This window comes from Rhinopithecus roxellana, chromosome 9 (genome assembly GCF_007565055.1).
Source record: "Rhinopithecus roxellana isolate Shanxi Qingling chromosome 9, ASM756505v1, whole genome shotgun sequence".
NCBI classification, from domain to species: domain Eukaryota; kingdom Metazoa; phylum Chordata; class Mammalia; order Primates; family Cercopithecidae; genus Rhinopithecus; species Rhinopithecus roxellana.
Window position 1 is genome coordinate 41650038 of NC_044557.1, and position 23986 is coordinate 41674023.

Consider the following 23986-nt stretch of genomic DNA (forward strand, 5'->3'; position numbering starts at 1 on the left):
GAAGACTTTCAAAAGAACATTTAACTTCCATGTATTCACCTACTGTTGTCACCTTTAACACCCTACTAGTGAAGTTGATGCAAAATATAATTTTTTTTGAAAATAAGTTGCAATATTTCTGAAGTTGTTTATTTTAAAAAATAGCATACATCCCAACAAATCATTTGTGTATAAGAAGAAATGTATTTCTACTAACAACAAAACTCTTTCTTGTCATTCTAGAATTTTAAAAAAGAAGGAAAAAAGGGAAAGAGAAACAATTTCATCCCTGTGATGCTTCTCGATTATCATCTGTTGACTCCCTCAAGTACATCACAGTATCCTTGGCACTGGCAACAAAGATGTGATTGCAAGACCTTTATCACTTTGCAAGAACAGTGAATATTTCACTGATACACTTATGCAAACCAACCAATGTTTCGTTATTTGAGACATAGTACCTATTTCTCAGAAACCAGCCCTGGCCTTTTATATGTTTAATATGCAGTTGTTGTTTTTTCATGTTAAATGTTTGTGGCTACTATGGTAGATGAACACACTGATGGGTTACATGAGATGTTTTGGTACAGAAATGCTATGTGAAACATGCACATCATGAAAAATGGGGTATCCGTTCCCTCAAGCATTATCCATTGAGTTGCAAACAATCCAATTACAGTCTTTATTTTAAAATTGTACAGTGAAGTTATCATTGACTATAGTCTCCCTGTTGTGCTTTAAAATAGTAGGTCTTATTTATTATTTCTAACTACTTTTCATACCCATATAATAGGTAGTTTTATACGTGTGTGTCTATGTGTACACAGGCATGCGTACACACCCCCACACTTTATTAGCTGAGAGATCAAAGCCAGGAAACCTTTAATAAGAGTTGTTTTAATAATATAATTATCTTAAATAATTATTTTTCTTTGATTTTTAAATTATAAATCTAGTATTCTTTTTTGATTTTTTATTCCTTTTGCCCCTTAAGCATTGTTTGAGTAGTTGAAAGAAATGGAATCAAATATATAGCCTTTAAAAGGAGGAGGAAATTAAACATGTATTTTTATTTCCACTTGTCAGGATATTCATAAGGGTATGTGCAAATAATAGCATATGGCCACTTATTAACATGTATTAAAACAGAAAAAAGAATAGGTATTTATTGTTAAAAAGAAAATCTTTTCTAGTAGTTATTTAGTTCTCTCTAAATATTTAAATGTATGCTTTCACAACTGGTGACAATCCTTTTTGTAATAAAAACCCTTGTTTGTACTACACATTCAGTAATTATTAGATGAAAGAACTGTTTAAACTGCTTTAAAAATGGGGTGCAGCTCTTTTTTTTACATAACAGAACAGAATGAAAATTTTATATAAGATGAAGAACAGAACAGGCAAAACTAAATTATGGTTTACTTATGGAATTCTTTACAGTTATTGGTAATTCAATCATTAATTCACAATTATTTATAAAGCATTTCCAATGATGTAATTAATATGTTTTACCAGAGTAAGATATAACATCAGCTGTTATCATAATTTAAGAAGTTTAAAAATTATATTTTTATCTACTACAATAAAATTATCTTGGTTACATAGAACAAATCCAAACTAATACCTGTTAAGAATCCAGGATTTTCTGTGTGTAATGCTTGAGTTCTTTGCAACGAAAATGGAATATACATTTTAAAATATTTTAAATCTTATTTGCTAATATATGTCTTTTCACTGAAGTTTATTTCTTAACGTTAAAAACTAGTTTTAATGATTTGAAAACTACTATGCATGTTTCCATGGAAAGCAAATGAGAGGTATGCCTCACCTTGCAGTATGATTTTCATTCAGCATCCAGTTACGATGTTATTGTTCCCTAACTGATTACTTGGTTTATGCCATTACTTACTTTGTTATTTATCAATATGAAAGCTGGGGTTGTTGCAGTATTATTTATTTTTTACCTTTTTTACACCAAATGCCCTTCAAACAGTTTGGACGTTTGTGGGCATGAATTGCAATATAATAATGTTATGTTTCTTTTTATGATGTGAGCTCTATTGAGCATTATTTTTAACATTAGATGATATCCGTTTACAACCCTTATAAAAATTCAGTTATTAAATGCACTAATACATCACAGTGGAGTGACACTCCCTACATCAAGTAGCACAGAAACTTCATCCACAGGTCGCTGCTGCCACGGCTCCTCCCACTGTCAGGATGACGGGCAGTGCTTTATCAGAGAGAAGCTGCACACCTCATGTCGATTAGAGAAAGGCTTCCCATGACTAAAGTGACTGTAGGCACCCAGCAGTGCTTAATGGTCCTGATTCAGGAAATGTAGAGGAGATGATGGATTTAAAAGTCATGGTTGACACTGACTTCATTACGTGCAAACTTTAAAACAGAAAGAATCATGTCCAAGTCTTCAAAAGATTTATCTGATAACTTAAAAAAATACATGTTTATTTTTATTCAAATACATTTCTCACATAAAATTTTAGTTATTGTCCTTTATTACTTCCTTATTATTATGTTTTTATTAGTTGCAAATGAGTGAATGGATTAGTTTCATAAAAGTTATTTGCAGCATGTTTTATCTATCAGTTTTTAACATTTAAAATCAGTTTTTAATCTATCAGTTTTTAACATTTAAAATCAGTTTTTAATCTATCAGTTTTTAACATTTAAAATATTATGATCCTGAAAAGATCAATATATTCATAACACACTGATAGAAATCTGTATTTGACATGTTAAATTTTTGAGGGGGGTCAGGAACTAGTAAAAACCTAATAGAGAAAACACATTACCTATATAGTAGAAATTCTATAGCAAGAATGCATAACCTAAGGTTTTAAATTCGAGATAACTTATGTTTATTTTAAAATCACATATGTACTGGTTTCAAAAATACTTTAAATACCATTTTGAAATTTATTTAAAATTTTATCTTCTTAATTATTTTTACCTGTCAGGGTATACTTCTAATTTTTCTCATAGAGTCAATGTGTTTTTAATCACCAAAACTGAAAGGTAACTATCATGACATTGATGAAGAGTCTTGAATTCTTTTCAAGTTGCTGCTTCTTCTACTAGCATGAGCCTCATCAAGGCAAGCAGTTGCCTCTTGTTTATTAATTCAGCTGTCTCCAGGGTCTAGAAGTGTGACTAACACATAATGCTTAATAAATACTTATTGAATAGTCAAATATAATATCACAAGAGCCTGTGAAACAGAGTGTAATCTCAGCAATTAAGAGCAAGTAAAACCAGGCAGCATTTGCATAAGCAATAATTATTTCATCAGTGCAACCCCACGACCACCCTGACCACCCTGGTCAATGTGACTGACAGCTTTCTTGAGCATTCCTTATTCCAAGATACTTTACTTAGTAACCCTTTTAATCTCCACAAGAACCCTATGATGTGGGCCCCATTATTCTCATTATTTTGTAGAGGGTGAAATTCTTCAGCCCACAGGCTGAACAAGCGGCTCAAGGTCACATGCCTGCAGAATAGCATCTGTGACCTCAAGCACTGCACTGACCTCACTTTACAAGAGCCACAGAGGCATCAGAGGAGGTGTGGACCTGAGATGCGAGAGGCACTCCTCCAGTCAGCAGTGCACCCTAAAGCCTTAGCAAACTACCCCTCTGGTGGGAGAATATCAAGGCCTCTTATCAGCTTCCTGTGACTGAAGAAATACTGTTCCTAAGACATCCAAAATGATAACCTCTACAAATATATTTCCTACGCCCGTTATGTTTACATTTCATAACTCTTGCTATCTGTTATGACATCACAATTATTTTTTCCTTTCATCCTAATTTCTTCATTATAAAATCCTCAGATGAAACGTTCGCGATGAACATTTTCCCAATCTCTTGGGCAGGAAACGATCTGTCCATTCCCCTGGGATCATAACCAGTGAATACGTGCTGTATTTCTGACACTCCTTGCTACATTCCACCTATGATAATTTCCCACCATATGATCCAAGGAGATTGTGGGTTCCCTGAAGACACATCCCAATTCATTCCTTTCCCCATATCCTGCCATACTCAGCAAAGCAATGTCAAGTAGAAGGCACTCAATACATTTTGCTGAAGACAGAAATCTTTAAAGGTTTTGTTTTTGTTGTTGTTCGTGTTTTTTGCATCTTCTCTGAGTTGTTTTGGATGGCACTGGCTTGACTTAAAAAAATATTACCTTAAGGAAAACTCACAGGTAATTTGCTTTGACAGTTTTGGATTCTGCTGTTCAGAGCAGCAAACATTTTTATTACTCTGTGACTCTGGCATAAAGCCCCATATTAAATTTTATTTTCAAATTGAGTGCTAAGAAGAGCATTGCCACTCTTGAGAGAAATCTGGAACCTTCTCCTTTCTGCTAATAAGAACGTGGTAAATCACCAACTTTCTCTTTTTATCATAGATGTCTGGAAATAATTTCGGTCTTCACAATTTTGTGAATCTACATGTATGCTTAATTAATGTGCTCCTCCGGGCTTTCATTACCTATTTCCTCATATGATTCTGTAGGTTTTCAGCAAGTCACCAGAAATAACTTGTGAAAATAGGTTGAAAATAAATTTAATAAATGAAAGAATGGTAACTGACCTCCAGTTTCATGTCAGCCACATGGTGCCATGGAGAGCTCCTGTGGACGGCTGCCTCTTATGTGTCCATCTACCAGCCCTTACCACGAGAGCATCTCATAGCTGCTACTCAGACGCCTGCTTGTCCATCTCATAGCTTCCCCACAAAGCACATTGTACTGGAGCAAGCATGAAACCAGGTGTCTGTGAGAAAGCCTCAAGGGGATAACAAAATGAACAGCAAGCCCTGCCCTCAAGAGAAACTTCTTCTCCAGTGAGGAAACAGCCTGTCTGCAGGACTCCTGTTATTACCAGTGAGGTCACTGCCATGCGCCAGGATGCCCAGGGTCTGGCAGCCCCCAGCAGAGGTGACCTGACATAGGGGCCTCAGTCACCCCTGTAACCACACAAACCCCACAAAAACAACTGTTCCCACATGGCTCTCTTTTTTTCCTTTTTTCTTTCTGGTAAGCACATATAATTTTTACATCTCATTTATGAAATATTCATAATTCATAGCTTTCTTCCACTCACATTTTTTCTATTCATACTCTTGGAACCTACCTACCAATACAGGCATTACTGCAAGAAATCCATGAATGTGGGGACTTGATTTCAATACATTCTACCATGCAGCCTGAAACACACTTATGTGAATTTGGCAAAGGGCTTCAAATTATAGATCCTCATAGGGTCTAATGAATAGACTGAGGCATGTTGGGGGGAAGTAATTGGAAGGAAAAGTGTCATCACTGCTCTCTCTCCACCTCCTTGTGGTGATGATGAAATTACTCCTGCCCAACCCAGCTCTAATTATCGCTAATTGAGCATTCTGATATTGATATAAGAGATGTATCCCCAGCATATGACATCAGTGCCTGATGGTGCTCATGCTTTTAAGGGAAAGCAGCTTTCCTTTCTGGAGGAATCAACGATTTACTGAGGTCTCGTCTCCTCTTGATCCCTTCCCAGTGCTCCCATTAGCTTTAATGAAAGGAACACAATATGGGAACAGTGAGCAGATAGGGAATTAGCATCATAATGTGCCTTTGATTGCTATCCACAGGTTCCACTGTTTTTACACTGCCTTCTAGAAGCTTGCATTTTACAACAATTAGAAAATGAGAACAACAACAAAGATGCTGCACAACACCTGGACCACAAGACGTTTCCTCCTTTCCTCCAGATGTGCACAGCGACCTTTGAACAGCGGCCAGTGCATTGACAGAGCTCTACTTCACAGTTCAACATGGGGCCTCGGGCCCTGATCACATTTTACAACACCAGTGAGATGTCAGCACACTAAGAGACAGGGACAGCCAAATCTCAATCATGTACAGGAAGTTTTAGGCCAGGAAATTTAGGGCATCTTTCTTTTCTTGGAGCGGATTGCAAGGTGCTCTAATTTGTTCTGGAGGTAGGATCAGAGGAGCCAGTCAGGTATCATGCTATTGTGACTGCTATTCGAAGGCATGAGAGAATGACTAAGGACAGCTGGAGGAGATACCAGTGCAGCCAAAGAGGCTACATGAAAGGCTGCAGGAGAAGCAGTTGATAAATGTGCATGCAACTCACAGGATACAGTGTGCCTTTGGCTTGAATGTTGCGTCACTCCAAAATTCATATATTGAAGCTGTTGCTCTCCAAGTCATGATATTAAGAACTCATGCCTTTGGAAAACACCTACAGTACGATGAGGTCACGAGGATGAGGCCAACATCATGAGATTATAGAAAGAAGAAGAGATTCCAGAGCTCTCTTCCCGCCACGTGAAGACGCTGTGAGCAGGTGCCATCTATGAGACAGGACACAACGTGTACCCAGAACCAAATAAGCTGGAACCTTGATCCTAAACTTCTAGCCCTAGAACTGTAAGAAATCAGTGTGTGTTATTTAAGCCACTGTCTGCGGTATCTCGGTATCTTTATAGCAACATAAACCCATGAAGACAATGTGGAGAAGTGTCTAAATTTTCAGAGCTATTTATACTGTCAACAGTCACAAATAAACTTTGGATACTGAAGGGCATACTCCATGAAGACCCCTTTTCATCAATAATATGAACTATAGCCTCAGCCAACACTGCCAAAGTTAAATATTAAGAACTGGGTTGAACAACTCACAAATACTTTAAACTGTGTATTCATAAGGGAATGGTTCAATTATTTTAAATGACAGGCTCACCCACGTAACATCTTCTATTCCCAATTGATTACTTTTCTCTGTTTTTCCTAGAAAATGGGCTTTATCAATGTATAGTGCTTTACTGAATGTTATCACTTTTCACAATCAAAATTAGCTATGTCTTATATTATCAACCATTGGCATAGGTGGGAACTTAATTATTAGGGGAAAAGGTGAACTTGCATTGTATCTGAGCATGTCCCAAAGCTATTCTTGTCACACTGTAATTAATATGTATCAGGAAGCAGTTGCGAGATATTCCTGAATTTCAGCTTTTATACGGGATTTTACGTGTTGATAGATTTCTAGCGGCATAAAATATTTTTCCCACTCCTATGATCAGGGAAATCTTCACATCTTACATGTTTGTGAAGATGTTTTTTGCCAAACTTTCTCACAATTCACTCTGCTCGTCTCTGCTTCTATGTTGTTTATGCCATTTAGATTTCTAGTGTGTCTCTTTGGTTTTCCATTCAAATTTGTGGTTAAAATATTTCCCTCCTTAATTTATTTTGTTTCTTATGCCCAAATGATGCCTTACTTTTGGCTTATGCCTTTTCTGTATAGAATGAAAATACACAGGGTTTTCCGCGTATTCTTTTGAGAATCCGGAGAATTTAAAAGAACTGTGTGACAAGGACTAAAAAGCCCCCAAGCTTCTGAATTTCTGAATTTTCATTTCTGCTGCAGGTGCTAGTCTCACCTAGACTGGGGATACATACCCCTTAGCCAACCACTAATGTCCCCACCCCCAGTAGTCGGCTACTCTGAAAATCCTTTCAAGTTAGGAGTGAAGGTGGAGACTGTTTTTATTTTCAGGCTAAAACTCACAATTGCTCTAAAACATCCCTGCTTTTCCCAGTGGCTTTCCCATAAAGAGTAGGGGCCCTGCTCACCTTGGCCCAGCTTTGTACCCAAACCCAGAGGTTCCTCATTCATCTATCCTGTAGTAACCCTGATTTTTCCCACAGTCAAAAATGCCCGTACTTCTAGTTCCTTCCAATGACTTGCTATTTGCATAATGCATGCTAAAATGTCAGGAGTCCTCCAGATGGAAAACAGTGATAGTTATGCGGCATGTACAAGATACTCCAAGAATGGGTATCTCAATAGTTTTCTCCAGTAAAGAACATGCAATTCTTCTAAGTGAAATAACTCAGGAGTAGAAAACCAAACATCGTATGTACTCACTGATAGGTGGGAGCTAAGCTATGAGGACACAAAGGCGTAAAAATGATACAGTGGATTTTGGGGACTTTGAGGGAAGAGTGGGAGGGGATGAGGGATAAAAAGACAACATATATGGTGTAGCTGCAGCGTATACTGCTCAGGGGATGGGTGCACCAGGATCTCACAAATCAACGCTAAACAACTTACTCATGTATCCAAATACCATCTGTATCCCAATAACTTATAGAAAAAAAATAAAAAATATATATAAAAACATACAACTGTGTTTACCTAAGTCTTTCTTCATCATTTTCCATCACATCACTCATAAAGTTTATTTTAAATTGTATCAATTAGAGCAGTATTGTTCCCTTTGAGCTGTCTCTTAATGATGTCTCTTGTCATAGTTTCCTTCTTTGACGTTAATGTGCCCCAAAGAAAGACTATTTTTGTGTTTCATTTGTTCATTCCTACATTTAATAAACATGTGTGGAGACCCTGTTATCCGACAGGCCACACACTTCGCAAAGTCAAGAGAAGAGGGAGTTGGCAGAGCCTCACTTTTCAGTGAGTCAGCAGGAGGGTGTGCACTTGCACTTGCAGGGAATAATGCAGCTTTATCTGTGAAGTTTCCCGTCATACAAAACTAGTCAGAACTAACTACCATCTGAGCTAAAACATAAGAGTGCTGGGATTTAAATCCTGGTCTGCATCCCTGAGCTGTGTGATACTGCATAAATTACACAATCCTTCTCTGCCTCAATATTCTCATCTGCAAAATGAGGATAATCCTTGTACAAACCTCCAGGGTTGTTAGTAAAACTAAATGAACTAATATATGGTAAGCACAATAAGACATGGAATTAATAGAAAGATCTTAAGTCACATGATTGCTATTAGTATATACTCCCTAAGGATCAGAAAACTAATGCATCATAAATTATGTGCATACTATTTAGAATTATGTGCTTTAGGATTATGTGCACTAGAATTATGGGCATAGTCATTTAGAATTTCACTACCATTATGAAGTACTGCTGAGAGAGAGAGAAAAAAAAAAAGACCATTAAATTATGTGGGGCAAAGACAGGGCAGATCTCAGACCAGGGTGGTGGACAGGAAGCCTCCCAAGATCAGGAGGCAGAGGGAAGCACCTGGCATGTGTAGGAACCTGAATGTGGAAGGAGCTGCCCACGGATAACGGACAGGGTCAGAAAGAGGGCAAGAAGTCACTGCAGGATTCTGAGGCGGGGACGATGGCCACTTTCATCACTGCAGCTCCAAGCATACCAAGGACAAAGCCAAACCATGAGTGTTTCCTACCCTCGTCTTTACAATAACTTTGAAAAATAGATATCGTTATATGTACTTTATAGATTAAAAACAAAACTAAACAAAACAAAAGACAAACAGGGCCGCTGGAGCTAGTAGCCCAAGACAGCACAGCGGGATAAATCACAGAGCTGGGATCCCAATCCACAGTTGGCTGGCTCTTTTCCCCAGGAGCCTCTAGTGATTTAAAAGGCTGCAGACATCATTATGCATCCTCCCACATCTAAAATTACCTGTAAGTCATCAGGGTAGGTATCAAACTATCAGGAAAATACACTTATGGGACTTGGGACAGGAAACTGCCCTTGGATGCCATTTCAGCGCCGTGGTGAAGGACAGCCCCAATTCTGTTTTTAATGTTTCTATTTTAGTTTTTTCATAAACCCCATTTATCAAACTATATTTTTCAAACCACAGTCCACGTCTCTCATGATAGAGATCATGTGGAGTGTATTTTCAGGACAAGTTCCAATCCCATGGACTGAGGGCCATTGCTAACTATGGTTAGATGTTCCCCTAGACTGGTAGTGTCTGATGGGGCTGTCCATTGCAGCTCCAGAGCACATCGTAGAAAATTCAGGTTAGGAACCTCCTGGACTGCACGTGCACCCCGCCTCCTGCACAGCAAAGCCATCCTGCAAAGCCAGTGGCAAGCTTGACTTCAAATGTCACATTGATGTTCCCAACAAAATGTCACACATGCACAGAGTTTACTAAGCCAAATTTCGATCCATTGCAAAAAGAAAATGCTGATGACAGATGAGGAGTCTCTGTTTTCCTATTTAGACTTTTCAATTCTAAAGCAGTGAATACTTTTGGTTCTAAGAGAACAAACCTAGAAAAAGAGACACGTTGATATATGTTTCTATAATGTAAAGCGGCATTAAATAATGACTAGCTCATTTTGAATCCAGCACTAATAAGTACACTATTTTGATTTTTCATCTAGGTATTTTTATATATATATATAAATATATATATAATATAAATATATAAATATATATAATATAAATATATATATCTCTCTCCTACAATATTTGGATTCTTCAATTCAAGTAAGAAAAACTATAGCTAGGGGTTTCATTTGAACAAACTGCCAAGGCTTGTTACTTGTGTTTTATGAAAACAGAATGACTTATTGGTTCAGGATTCAGTGTGTGTGTGTGTGTGTGTGTGTGTGTGTGTGTGTGTATTTATTTGTGCGTGTGTCTATGGGTGAAAGGAGATCATACACACAAAAAACTAGAGGGAACAGAAGAGAAAGAGGAGCAAGAAGAAAGCCAGAAATAAAGAGAAAGTTTGCATCTATGTCCAGAAAATGAATACTTTATTTCAAGCTTTATTGCTGTTCATTATAAGCCTTTAAAAATAGCACTCTGGAATGTGGTGAAGACTTGGGAAAGATGGATTATTCAGCTTCGGGGAAAATCACGGATCTCATAGGGTGGCTCTGACCACATTTTGATTACTGTGCTCTTGTTTTTAGCTTTCAAAAACACTGTGGCTTTTATGTTACTTGGGGGGGACTTGTCATGAAGAATTACACCATAGATCCTGTACTTCTGGAGAGGGTGTGATGGAGGCCAGTGGAGCCTTCCTTGTCCCTTCTCACAGTTGGTGGTAAATTAGAAGGTATCTAAGAAGCGCTGATGGGTTATAAATTCAAGTCCCATTTCATGCTTTACAAAATTCCCACACCATGTACAAAGCACATTTGTAGAGAATAAATTATTTTTAAAGCAGGCATATGTGTTTTCGTTTATTAGGGTTACATATTGCATTGTTTTGTTTTCCTTTTCTTAATAGAAAGTAAATGAATGTACACCTACCCTCTCTTCGCTAGTCTTATGTGCACGCACATACAAACACGTGGGCATGCACACTCACACACTTTAGAATATAATCACTGCTCAAAAGTCTCCAGCCCAAATGTTTCAAGAGCTAGATACAATGAACACATAATTTTACTTCCTGGATTGCCCTACTATGGAATAATAACAGTTTCACTTTATCTGAAGGGACCCCACCTTCTAGAAGCTCCTTGCCTGGCAGAACTATTGCACTCACAGAAGCTTGCAAGGTTGACACTAGAATTCTCATTACAGCCTCCAAGAATGAAGTAAGGACTTGATTCAAGAAGTTCGATGTAAAGGCCTGCCTTTAAAATGTTAAAGTGATTTTTCTTCTTCTTCTTTTTGTGTTTTTTTGAGATGGAGTCTCACCTTGTCGCCCAGGTTGGACAGGGTGAGACAGCATTCTTCAATGCTGAGACTGTACACTAGATCTGTCTGAGCATCAAATAATTTTTCTTCCCAATTCATTGTGCACTCTTGCTTTGAACATTTCAAATCATTTTGCATAACTCAATGTTTTTTTTTTTTTCTAATTCTAGCCTAAAAGTTTCCCTGGCTATCCTCTGACTCCCAGTTAAGCCAGGCCCCACCCTGCTTCCCTTTGCTATCTCAAAGCCCTGTCTTCTCCTCTTCATTATATGAAGACCCCTTCCGAAAATCAAGGATCTCATATGTGGGAGCTACAAGTTCAGATGAACAGGATTTCTCAGGTCACTGGAAGGCACCACCTTAAAATCTCTCCAAGGAGCCCTTTCATTTTAAAGGGCCCCTGGGCCCTGTGAGGGTGCAAAGACACCGGATGGAGCTTTATGGCCTGGCTGAGGGCATCAACATTCTTTCTAGGATCCTTCCCTACATTTCTAAAAGCTCAGTGAAAACTCTTCGAGGGTTTTCATCGAGATGTAGATCCCTGAGCACTGAGACACACCCAGACAAACTTTCTAGCCACAGGCCCTGGACATTTCGGTGTTGAACACGTTTCCAGTTCAAGGTGAAATCTGAAATATCATGGTGTAGCCATGTCCAAAGCTGAGCAACTGACTTCCCTGGCTACCAAAAGCAAGATCCTCCTCCTTTCTTTTTCTGCTCCCATGATGAGCAGACCCTTATAAATTATAAGTGTCTTATTCTTTCAACTTTCTCATTATTTATTTTTTTCCAATCTATGCAACATACCAAAATCACAATTTTCCTAAAGCACTGTTTTCCTTATACCATGAGATATAGGGACAGAGTGAACATTTTACAAGCATTTAACCATGGAAAATGTATTATGTTTGAGTTTTGCTCAAGGGCCTGCTTTTAAAATGTTAAAAAGTGATTTCTTTTTTTCTTTTTCTTTTTTTTTTTTTTTTAAAGATGGAGTCTCGCCTTGTTGCCCAGGCTGGATGCAGTGACATGATCTCAGCTCACTGTAATCTCCCAGTTCAAGCAATTCTCCTGCTTCAGCCTCCCAAGTAGCTGGGATTGCAGGTGCATGCCACCATGCCCAGCTAATTTTTGAATTTTACTATAGAGGGCATTTCACCATGCTGTTCAGGCTCCTCTCAAGCTTCTGACATCTAATAATCTGCCTGCCTCGGCCTCCCAAAGTGCTGGGATTACAGATGTGAGCCACCACGCCCATCCAAAATGTTAAAGTGATTTCTATCATCTTGTGAAAACATTGGGATTACTTTCTCCCATCTTTCCGGAATGTGTTTATGCACACAGTGTCTATCCGAGCTCTACGGGAGAAAGCAATCCAGTATACGCACTTCTTTCTTTACACACACCGTGCCCACAACAGCAGCCAACACTCTTCCTGTGTACACGCTTCCCATGCTGAGGCTACACAGAGCCCAGTGTTTCTGTAGCATGTTCTGCGATGACCTCCCTGAGCAATGCTTTCCTTCTCCTCCAAACACCGACAGCATCTTTGCACCTGCATTGCTGATGTGTTGTTGATCACACCATGGCATGATAATGACCAATGGATACCAGGGTTGTCTGTCTCCGTTCCTGCTACAGTGGTAGGTTTCTGACCTTTACTTTCATATTCACCCAGCAAGATAAGTATCTTTCATCTCCTTTTTATAGTCAGGAAACCAAAACTCTGGGAGTTAGACTCTAGCCCAAATGGTGCAGCTATGAAGGGGAGGAACACCATTTTTAATTCCTCATTCTTCTCACTCCAAGGCCAATTCTTCTCACTCCAAGGCCAATTCTTCTCTGAGAACTGTGAAGGATAAACAGGGCTTTGCTGATAAAGCAAAATAGAGAGTTCCCAGACAGAGAAAATGGATTGGAAACAGGAAACTGCAAGTTGGAAGGAGCTCACTAGCAGAACAAAGTGCAAAATGGAATGTAAATATTGACAGGACTCCAGCCAGAGCAGTCTCTGCACCATGTTAAGAAGCATAGCGTTATCCAAACCCATAGTTCCAGATGTTAATTGATACCCTGCCAAAAAGAAATGGCTCAGGGTCCAATCTGTTCGGCACACTGCAACATCTTCTACCTGATCTCTGAGAGTCACACCGAATGGTCTGACGTCAAAAGACTGAGAAATCCACAACAAAGGAAACCGCTCAACTTTTTAACTCTATGTTCTTGAAAAGAGCTCAAAATGATTTTACTTTCAACACATAGCTATTAATAGACTTGGAAACACTACTGTGCCTAAAACCGTAGGGAAGCTGTTGAAATATTGTGATTTTTTAAACACCCTTCTGATGTCACTTCTTATTCACAGTAATCTGCTGGGCAGCTGGGCTGCTTCGGAAAACTAAATCAGAGTCTCTAAGCAGTGAGACCCTGGTGAGTCTGTGACTCCCAAATCTGAAACTCAATATTGAACCTCGGCTTTCTGGATCATCTCCATCGTGTCCCAGCCGCCCATTATAAATATCACACAGCATTTCAACAAAGACAAAAGAGCTTGCATCAAATTCCAAAATAGCATAACTACTGCAATGTTTTTCAGTTTGGAGGAAAACCTGAAATTATGATGAATAATAATTAGTTACGAGTTTAGTTCTGTGTTTGTCAAATCTGTACGCCACTCACAAACACCCGAGCCGCTCACAACTCAGGCTCTGGAGCACAGAACAGCAGCACCAACCAGAGCCGAACGACTGTTAGAAACAGGGAATCTCTGGACTCACTTCGGAACTGCTGGATCACAGTCTGCATTTTGAAAAGATCTCCAGTGAGTCCCGCGCACATGAAAGCTGGAGAGGAACATTTAATAGGTAAATACACACTTCAGTCAAAATTCCACTGTTCTCACATTTCATTTTTACCAAGTGATATACAGGATCTAAACCGGGATAGCATTTTGATTTTCATTCACAAAGTTGACGGACATATACAAAAACAACCCTGAATGTTAAACAATGCTGATTATGGTCAATTATATTTCCAAACAACAAGGAAGGGTCACGATTTAGGTCCTAATTTTTCTTTTAAAGTGATATTATTACTGTTGTTATTGTCACACAATTCATAATCAAAGTAAGATCAATGTTTTAAAAGTCGAGTGGAGAAGTAACAGTTTTTATAACTCAAAAAATTTGAAGGTTATTTGCTGAGCACAGACTTTTAGAACTAGATATAGGTTAAAACCATTTTTCAAAACACTTTCTATTTCAAAAGGTTTTTATTTTCATTGTAGGGCAGAAATCTGAACTCTCTATGGCATTGTTTCTTACAACAGTAAACGTGCAGCTAGTTATAGAAATTGCTGTGTGGGGTGGGCATTGTGCTAAGGGTTTTCCAAGTGTCTGCTCATTTGCTCTAGTTAGCAGCTCTCTGATGGACGTGGTGATCACTTCCATTTCACAGACAGTGATCTGGGACTTCCAGAGCAAACCTGCTCTAGGTCATCAAGCTCAGAAGCCATAAACCCAAGACTAGAGCCCAAGTCTCATTCAAACCGAGGTTTGAATCAGTCATCTTGGCTTGGCAACTATGCCTCTACGGCCTGATCATGGAAAGGTAATGAAAAAACAAAAAAGGTAATGAAAAAACAAAAACCATCACTCTCCAGGATAGGTAAGAGTGGCTTCTTAGCCTGCTGGAACCAGTTGTGGTAACAGAGACAGAAAACCTGGTTTATCTTCTAGCCAACTAATAGCACTCCTCAGAGTAGGATAAAGGACACGATCTATTTATGATGCAGTTCTTTTTTTCCCCAAACAATAAAGGGATTGTGTGAAGAGATTTCTCAGGTGCCATCTATTTTAAATTTATAATTCAAAAAAAAATCAAAGCCTTTATGATATATATCTTTATTAAGAAATGATACTGTGATTCTCTAAAGAGATTTGAATCAGAAGAACTTAGGTACTTGTATTTCTTAAAGTCAAAGGTGGGAAACGTTAATGTTCTAGGCCACTGCTCATTTAAAGGACATATTAAGCTTGGATAGCATGTGCCAACAGGAAGGAACCCAAGCCACAGAATGTCACATTTGTTGGAGGAGTATTGGATTGCACAAAATTACCTTACTCTCCTAACCAGTCCTCCATGAAATTGTGCAAACTTTCAGAAGAAAGAGAAAAATTAGATATTCACGGCTTCAAGAGAAACTCTAAATGAAAATATCAAAATGTACAATTGGAACACGAGGATGTGCCAATTGGTTGATTTGAGGAATAAATGAGAGTTAAGCAGCATTATTTGAGAATGACTAAAATGGAGCAGGCACAATGGCCCTTTAGAAGGCAGTGTGTTTTTAAACGAAAAATTTATTTAACAGTGTTAATTTAGTTTTACTTTTTCATTGTTTCCAGGATTAAGGGCCACATACAAAAAGAAGGAAGTGTGATTATAAAAAACAGGTATTTCATAGTTGGTGAAATAAATTTTAATCCATAAAAGTTTTTTTTTTTCATTGCCTACAGCTTAAATAATTTATAGGAAATGTATTTTTCAATAAAATGAGGTTAATTTGGAGAAATTTGATATGAGAGAAGTATTACACCAGAGCTGTAGAGTTCATCTCTGCCCTAAGAATGGTAAGGATGGAGTTCTTACCATTCTCTCCTGGGCTAACAATTTTTCCTACTGGTCCCATCTTTAGAGACCAGGGGTGTTTTCTTTTTCTCTGTTACCCCTCAGTCTGGACAATTTTATGGAATCTTGGGGTAAAATATTACATTTTTTCCATACCATTCAATAAATTAGAAAAATGTCCCATATTTCAAATATGTATTCTTTTGAAATCTTTTTTTTTTTTTTTTAGCTTTATTGAAACTCTGGTATTTACTTAACCCAAATTAAAGGATTGCTCTAGAATGCTATTTCTAGAATTTGTGAAGAAATCTGAAAGTTGGGCTTAATTCTAGGAAATAAGACAGTCAATGGCTTCTCCGAGTTGCAGGGGCACCTGCTGGTGAGTCCATCCCTTTCATGAGGAAGGAGAGGGGAGGGCAGGAAATAATTCCTAGGATATATGCTCCTGGTAGCAAATCAGAGAGTGCAGCTGCCCCTTTATGGAGAGCCACCTTCTTTGCTCCTGCAGGTTAATTCCGACATGAAAGACCCTTCTTTCAGTGCCTGCTAGAGATGGTGCTTTCCAGAAAGACAGGAGGGAAAACGTGTGTTGCAAAACCACACCTGACTGAAACCTCTAAAACACAGCCTGCCTCCTTTACTCCACTTGTGGGGTTGCAGCATTTTTTCCCAGCAATTCCTTCACTGCCCAGTGGCTTAAACCATCCCTGGCCACCAGCCAAGAGAAAAGGTGGAGATTGGAAATTGGCCCCACAGGAGACATTGTGGAGAGGGTGCCTAATCCACCCAGGTGAAAATAAAAATATCTGGGATAAGGCATGTGAAAGAAAGCCACCAATCACGTTAGAAATTCTCCATACAGTAGAATTAGCTGGTATTGAAAAAAGTTCACATTATTTGCCTATTGAGTTTCAGGGTGGAGGTACCTGGGTTTTGGGGTAATCTGGGATGGCCAGGTCTCTCCACCTGCCTAGGACTTCAGTGGGTCACAGTTGCATATACAACTCTGATTAGTCACGTCTTTATGCGATAGTTCATGGTGACATCAGCCTGTCATCCATGTGTCCTCTTAGAAGCCTGATAATATCCATCATTATGTTATACCCCGAAACATGCTTAAAAAGCAAGTATGCTAAGGTGATTACATTACTGTCTAGTTAATAACGCTAGAAAGAAAAATGGAAGAGTAGCCGGTGGTGACACCACCACACAGTGACAGAGCTGAGTAGAAATTAGAAGTGGTGGGGCGCTTTCTTTGTATGCACTGAGGCAGAAGGTTGCTGAAGAAATTCTAGGATGATAGTGGAGTGCCCACACACTGCTTTCATCTTCCTGTTTTAAAGTTAGCAAAGAAATGTGATCTCAACTTTTTTAAAAAGAGGAAGAAATATACCTTGGGACTGTCTCTGTTCAAGTCTCCACTCTGCCTCTTTGCTTGCTGGATGGTTGAATATTTAACTTCTTTGAAGCCTAATTTTCTCATCTATAAAATGGGAATAGTAGTATCTCCAAGTAGCAGTAGCAACTATTGTTTACATTTTCCTGTTATATAAGCAATACTAGTAATTATTAGTAGTAAATGGTTTTTTTAGAAAAAATACACTATTGAAAAAACATAGAAATGGCATTTTAAATAAAAGACGGGTTTATGAATAGAGCTACAATATCATGCTAATTATATCTTTAGACCTTCAGCTGGTATGTAGAGGTTCAAGTAAAGGAGAAATGTGTACATATATACATATATACACGTGTCTGTATGTACATATATTATACATAGTTTTATTGTTAGATATATGTAAATATATTTATAAATCTTCATAAGATTTATTTCCTCTTTATGCTATACTTGCTTCCATAAAAAAGCGTTCAGGTGCATACCTTACAACAGGTTTGTGAAATAAAATTACTGAATCCAAATCTAAGATAGAAAATATGGGACTGGCTGTCGTGGCTCATGACTGTAATCCCAGCACTCTGGGAGGCCGAGGCAGGAGAATTACTTGAGTCCAGGATTTTGAAACCAGCCTGGGCAACATAGCAAGTCCTGTGTCTACAAAAAATTTAAAAAATTAGCCAGGGTCCCAGATATGAGGTCCCAGATACGAGGGAGGCTAAGGTGGGAGGATGGCTTGAGTCCAGGAGTTTGAGGCTGAAGTGAGCTATGATAGCACCACTGTACTCCAGACTGGGAGACAGAAGGAGACCCAGTCTTAACATAAAAAATATCATAAAGGAAAACACAAAAACAAATCTGCCCATTTCAATTGGTGGCATTGGAGCATTGCTGCATGGTCTCCTCCATATTCATAAATGATGTGATTGCTTTTCCAAAACCATTTTTCTCCCAAAAGATTGAACTGTTAGCATGGGATAGGTCCAGTTCATAGAAACAAAGAAAGATGGAAGCCGCCACAGTTGCCAAGTGCTCTGTGGGTCCCCGGCTGGAGCCCTGGACCAGAAGACATCAGTACAACAGCCAGAGGAAATCAAACGAGTCTAAAAGTGAGATAGTGGCACGGTGGCCTCATGAATTTCTTGGTGCCAATAATTACACTACGGTTACGTAAGATGTTCACACGAGGGAAGCTAGGTTTAGGATATATGGCAGCTCTCTGTGTTCTGCAAATTTTCTGTAAAATGAATTCAAAATAGTTAATAATAATATGAGGCGGGAGAAGATGATGCCTCCTTCCTTTAATTTTGGGGCGGATGAGAGAAGGATTGGTTTCAGGGAGTCTGTTACTCAGCATGTTCCTCTATAATTCTCCCTTGTTAGAAATTAAATAGACACCAAGTCACTTACCAATTAAGTGACAAGTTGAGTAAACACTGGAGGCGTTAATTGACCCTTCAAGGGTTCTCTGAGGCTCACTCAGCTTTCCCCATTTCTCTGAAGTTTTGTTTTAACTTCAGCCAATCAATGATTAGATGGATCTAATAGTAAAATTGTGCTGGGTTAACGGGAACAAAGTAAACTAAGGCTACAAAACTGTCGCCCAGAGTTTCCCTTGTAAATTTGCCTACACCAGGTAGGCAAAAGGGTCAAGTTATGCTGGTTCACGAAAAATAGAGCTTACACCTTAAAAAATAATAAAGTAACAGATATTTCTCTTGAAGTAAAAAGGCAGCCCTAATCCAAAGCGGAAGAAATGTTCTTGCATTTATTATGGCTGTTGTTTTCCCGGGAGGCAGATCACACAACCTGTTTGTTTCACTTGCATTATTTCTGTAGTGTTCTTCCAGGTACTCTGCACGCCCCTCTAAGCATTATGATAATGGGATCAATAATAGATGGGCAGGAGGGGATTTCCACGTGGAGGCGTGCAGCTGAACAAATGCACCAGGGATGCAAACGCACACTAACATCAAGACAGGGATGGGTTCACTGGGTGAGCCCGGCAGGGAGGAAGCCAGGATGGAGCCAACTGGGCAGCTGTGGACAGCCTGGGAAGGGACGCCGAGGCTTCCAGGCTCTGTCTTGGGGAGCTGAGGCTCAGTCATGGAAGTGAAGAAATTGGTGCATTTAAATTTGTGTTGGAACACATTTTCAATGCATTTATTTTTATTTTCTTTTTCCTTACCTTCTCTGTCCTCTACACACTCCCTGTGACAGAAGGGGATGGACGCCTGGTTCTTTCGTTATATAAGTTCATATTTTCAACAGAGTAAATGCTCCCTCAGTGTTCCCAGCCAAGATTCTATAACCTTAATCCCATTAACCATCATGTCTTAATTTAGAAACCACAGAGGGAGAACTCAGAAATGAAATCAATTTTCTTTCTTCTTGATATTATTAGAAGTACAAGTTATAGGCTACAACCTCAAATCTCTTCAGAAAAAAAAAAAAAAAAACACACTTGGCTAGCTCCACCACTACACATTTCCTTTCTAACTGCAAGAAAAATAATGACTAGACCGTGCTATAAAGTGAACTAGAAATGGCATCTCCCTATTAAAGCAAGGGATTGATAAGAAGCCAACCTGCATAAAATGAGAATCCGACTAGTGTAAAAAAAAAAAGTCAATTTCATCTAATGTACATACAGCCTATGAAGCTTAAATTACTAACCCACTGTACGCTTAATATACAGATAATTTTGGCACATGACATCATCCCCTATATTGAGACTGCCTCCACTGCTGCCATGGCAACCCTGACTTAAAACATAGCCGAGCAGGTAATTTCACTCCAAATTAAACGAAAATAAAGCTAATCCTATTATTGTTGTTAACAATTTTCCAAGTAGCTTCTTCTTAGAGTGCCCTTGCTTATGTCCTTTTAAAAAAATAGATTATTGGAAAATCATATGTGTATCTGCCCTCACTCCGCTCACAGTCACTCACACCACCCTCCTGGCTCTGTGGAATGATCTGTGCTTGGGAAGAGGTAGCACCACCCACAATGCTCCTTGTCCCTGTCCGTGCAATTCGGGAATGGGGAAACCTTTTAAATATACCCATTTGAATCATTAAATATTTCAGAGACTGTCAATGTAAAATTACTCTAAAGTAATAGTCTGTTTAAGATAAATCATATTATGCATTTGTATAGGCCTTAAAAAGGTACTTCAAATTACTCTGTTTTCTATGTTAAATGTGCTCCTGTAGGTTTCCATAGTTATCTAGAAGAACCATCTTTTGCTTTTCAGCCTCCACTGAAGATTCATTGAAAGCTGAGAGTTCCACTTAAACATAGTCCTTATGGCTGTGTCAAGATACTTCTTTTGACTATTATGATAAACATTAAATGTCACACACACACACACACACATAAAACACTCTGTTGACCCAGCACATATGCTAAATTGCTTTTCCATCTCCACCACGACAGTTACCTGTTCAAGGCTTTATGATCCAGCCTGCAGTCCTGAAACAGAGAAACTGTACTTCTCTGACAGGGCATTGAAGCCCAGACCTGGACTACACTGACTGGGGGGATATACACAGAGAAAAGAAAATGTCCTGGAGTCACAGACCTTGAACCTGAGCTCTGCCAAGGGTTCCATCAGCTTTGCCATCTCCTGTCCTCTGCATCTCTCAGTTTTATTTTTAAATCTACAATAATAGATAAATGGATAATAGTAGATAATAGTAAGAATAATGACTCCACAGGGCTTTTGCACCAAGCAAACAGGACAATATAAGTTATCCTAAAAACACAAGTATAAATACAACTCTATCCCTGGCTAATCATGGCTATTTGAAGATAGCAGCTAAGCTAAGAGGCAACAGTTTATTAGACACGAAGGCACATAGGGTCATAGTTCCCACTGAGAAATTTCCCACCAACTTCCCTAGCAAACACCCAGAGAGATTCCAGTGATGTAGAAGATGTCTTCCAGCCTGGATCCAGGCACCAAGAAGACAGGGATAGTCTCTCTGGCAAGCTGTGCTGATATTCTCTCTATGACAAACATGATCAATTGTTGCCATAAAGTGCTACAGTGGTCCCGTCAACTTTTCAGACAGAACACGCTTCTCATCACACTCATGATCTGTACTTTCTGACATAAACTAAGTTTGTTTGGCAAAAGCTGCCACTGATCATAGGTTCTGGAATCACTAACAAATCAGCCTCACTTGCTTCTACCTCTCTCCCTACCTGACATCTTACCAGCAAGGCGTGCAGTCAATGCCCAATACCTCTAGACTCTCCTAAAAATAAGGCCTTCAACAGTAAGTATATAAACTCTGAGAATCAGTCCCTGCACATTTTATACTTCAGTGATTTTCTAAGAATCAGTCCCTGTGTATTTTATACTTCAGTGATTTTCTGAAAACCACAATAATGCAATTTTTAAAGCTAGAAAGAGGTTAGATCACTTGAATATCTTTAAATGATTAGCAGAGAATAGGCACTAAAGAGATGTTTAATAAATTCATTTTTAAGATTTCTTTTTTAGCATACCCTGTCTTTTCACAAATAGACTTGTCTAAAGTCGTAAGGATTGCTTTTGGCAGAACCTGTGGTAGAACTTAGGTTACCCAGCTCTCAGTTTAGCTTGTTTCCATGAACTCTAATGTTAGACATAGTGAGATAGGTCATAATTTAAACAAATTCCTGAGTGTTTAAAGTTAAAATTGTACAACATACATTAAGCAGATTGGTCGTGGCTAATCTAAAAGTTTGTTCAGCATGAATAAAATTGAAAACAAAGACAATCTAGGTAGAATTTGTTTAGTTTCTTCCTTCCTCCCATTTGGAATAACATATAACGCAAACACAAACAAATCAACCAGGAAAGGACCTCTCCATGAATAGGAATCCTCTGCATTGAGCCTTGTGCTTTGGAAAACAAAGTGCAATTCAATTCAGTTCCAATAATCGGTTTAAAGCAGGTGGTCCTATTTACAATATGTTTCATGTTTGACATGTTGTCCTTTAGCCTTCGTACTGAAATGCAAACTGCAACCTGCGGACCTCTTCACAATCACTCATTCCATATTCCCCTCTTCCTACTCATAAATGGCCAACATTTCCTCAGTGTCTACCTGAATCTCAATATACCTGTTCCTGTTCAGTCATATTTCAAGATCTAAAACAGATCACTGAAGCAGTTTTAATGTGTTCAGAATTTAAACAACAAAAATAACAACACAATTTAACATACAACAAATGACTTAATTCGAGACAGAAATTAAGTCTTTGAACATGTGTGCTTTTAAGTCTCTCAAATTGCACTTACAGACACAAACAAGACTATTCTGGCTATCACAACCATCACACCTAAATAGGCAGTATTTCCTTAAATCTTGTTTTCCTTTGTCTGTACCAGAGTATACACCAGAGAACTGACCATCCTGTAGTTAATTTTGTACATATATTAGACTAGGATGTGTGTCAAGTTGTTTTGCCTTTGAGGCTCTTGTAGCCACAAGTACTTCCCATAGGTGGCTGCAGAATGTGGTACGGTCTTCACGAAGAAAAAGAAATGCACAATCATGTATCTGCAGCAGTCTGTCAAGGCTCGGTAACGTGAGATAAAAGAGAATACACAATCTAAAAATCTCTGTTCACAGTGAAACAGCTCCAGACCAAAGCCAAAACTAACTCGCCTTACTTAGTTGCTTTAAAAGAGTCCAAAAATGAGAGCACTCTAAGCTCAAGCACGCAGAGAACTTCCCAAGCTCCAAAGACCAGCACGAAGACATCTTACAAACCTTGAAATGAGTCACAGTAAAGGCAACTTTTTCAGAGCCAAAAGAGCAAAGTAAAAAAAGGAACACTCATGCTTGCCCATGAACGTCCAGAGACAAGCAATTCTTGAAGCCCGTTGGGGGAAAAACCGGGAAAACACAGCTGTATCCTTTGTGGCATCTCTTCCCAGGACTTACCATATGGATGGAGCTTCCGTGCCACTGATCTCTAAGAAATCATATCCTTCTTCCAGCTGAAAGTCAGTGAAGACCAGAGCAATGGTGTCCCCGGGCTCAGCCAGAATGGTCCAGGTGCAGTCTGCGTTGTTCTCGTACTCTGAAGGGAAGTGCGGGCTGGAGATGGAGCTGCTGGTCCCACGTAAGGTTCCTCCGCAGGCTCCCTCAGCTGCAGGGACAGAAGCAGAAGGAAAGCATCACATTTCAGGATGGTTTTCGTACAGGAGTGTGTCCACAAAGTGTCACTTCTTGATCAGTGACACATATTTTCTGAACCCAAAATTGAGACACTCGATCTGAAAAAGAATCTTTTGGTATGTTAATGAGCTCTATGAAAAGGCTGACTAAAGTCTAAAATTTAAATTGTATTATTAATTGAATGGCCATTGTGGGAAAGCTGGAAATGGTGGCTTTTCTAAAATGTGGAAAGTGTAGTTGCCATGTACCTGACATTGATAGGCAGCCTAACACGACTTTGAAAGATTTTCTC

The 23986-nt window shown here is 38.9% G+C and overlaps 1 protein-coding gene across 1 annotated transcript in view; it reads right to left on the minus strand.

Annotated features, from left to right (window-relative positions):
- The window catches only part of CSMD1 (CUB and Sushi multiple domains 1), a 2044058-nt gene that overhangs the window by 1005174 nt on the left and 1014898 nt on the right, over window positions 1-23986 (minus strand). Inside the window, exon 5 of the mRNA XM_030937494.1 lies at window positions 23458-23665. Coding sequence (XP_030793354.1) covers window positions 23458-23665 — 208 coding nt within the window. The remainder of the gene's footprint in view (window positions 1-23457; window positions 23666-23986) is intronic.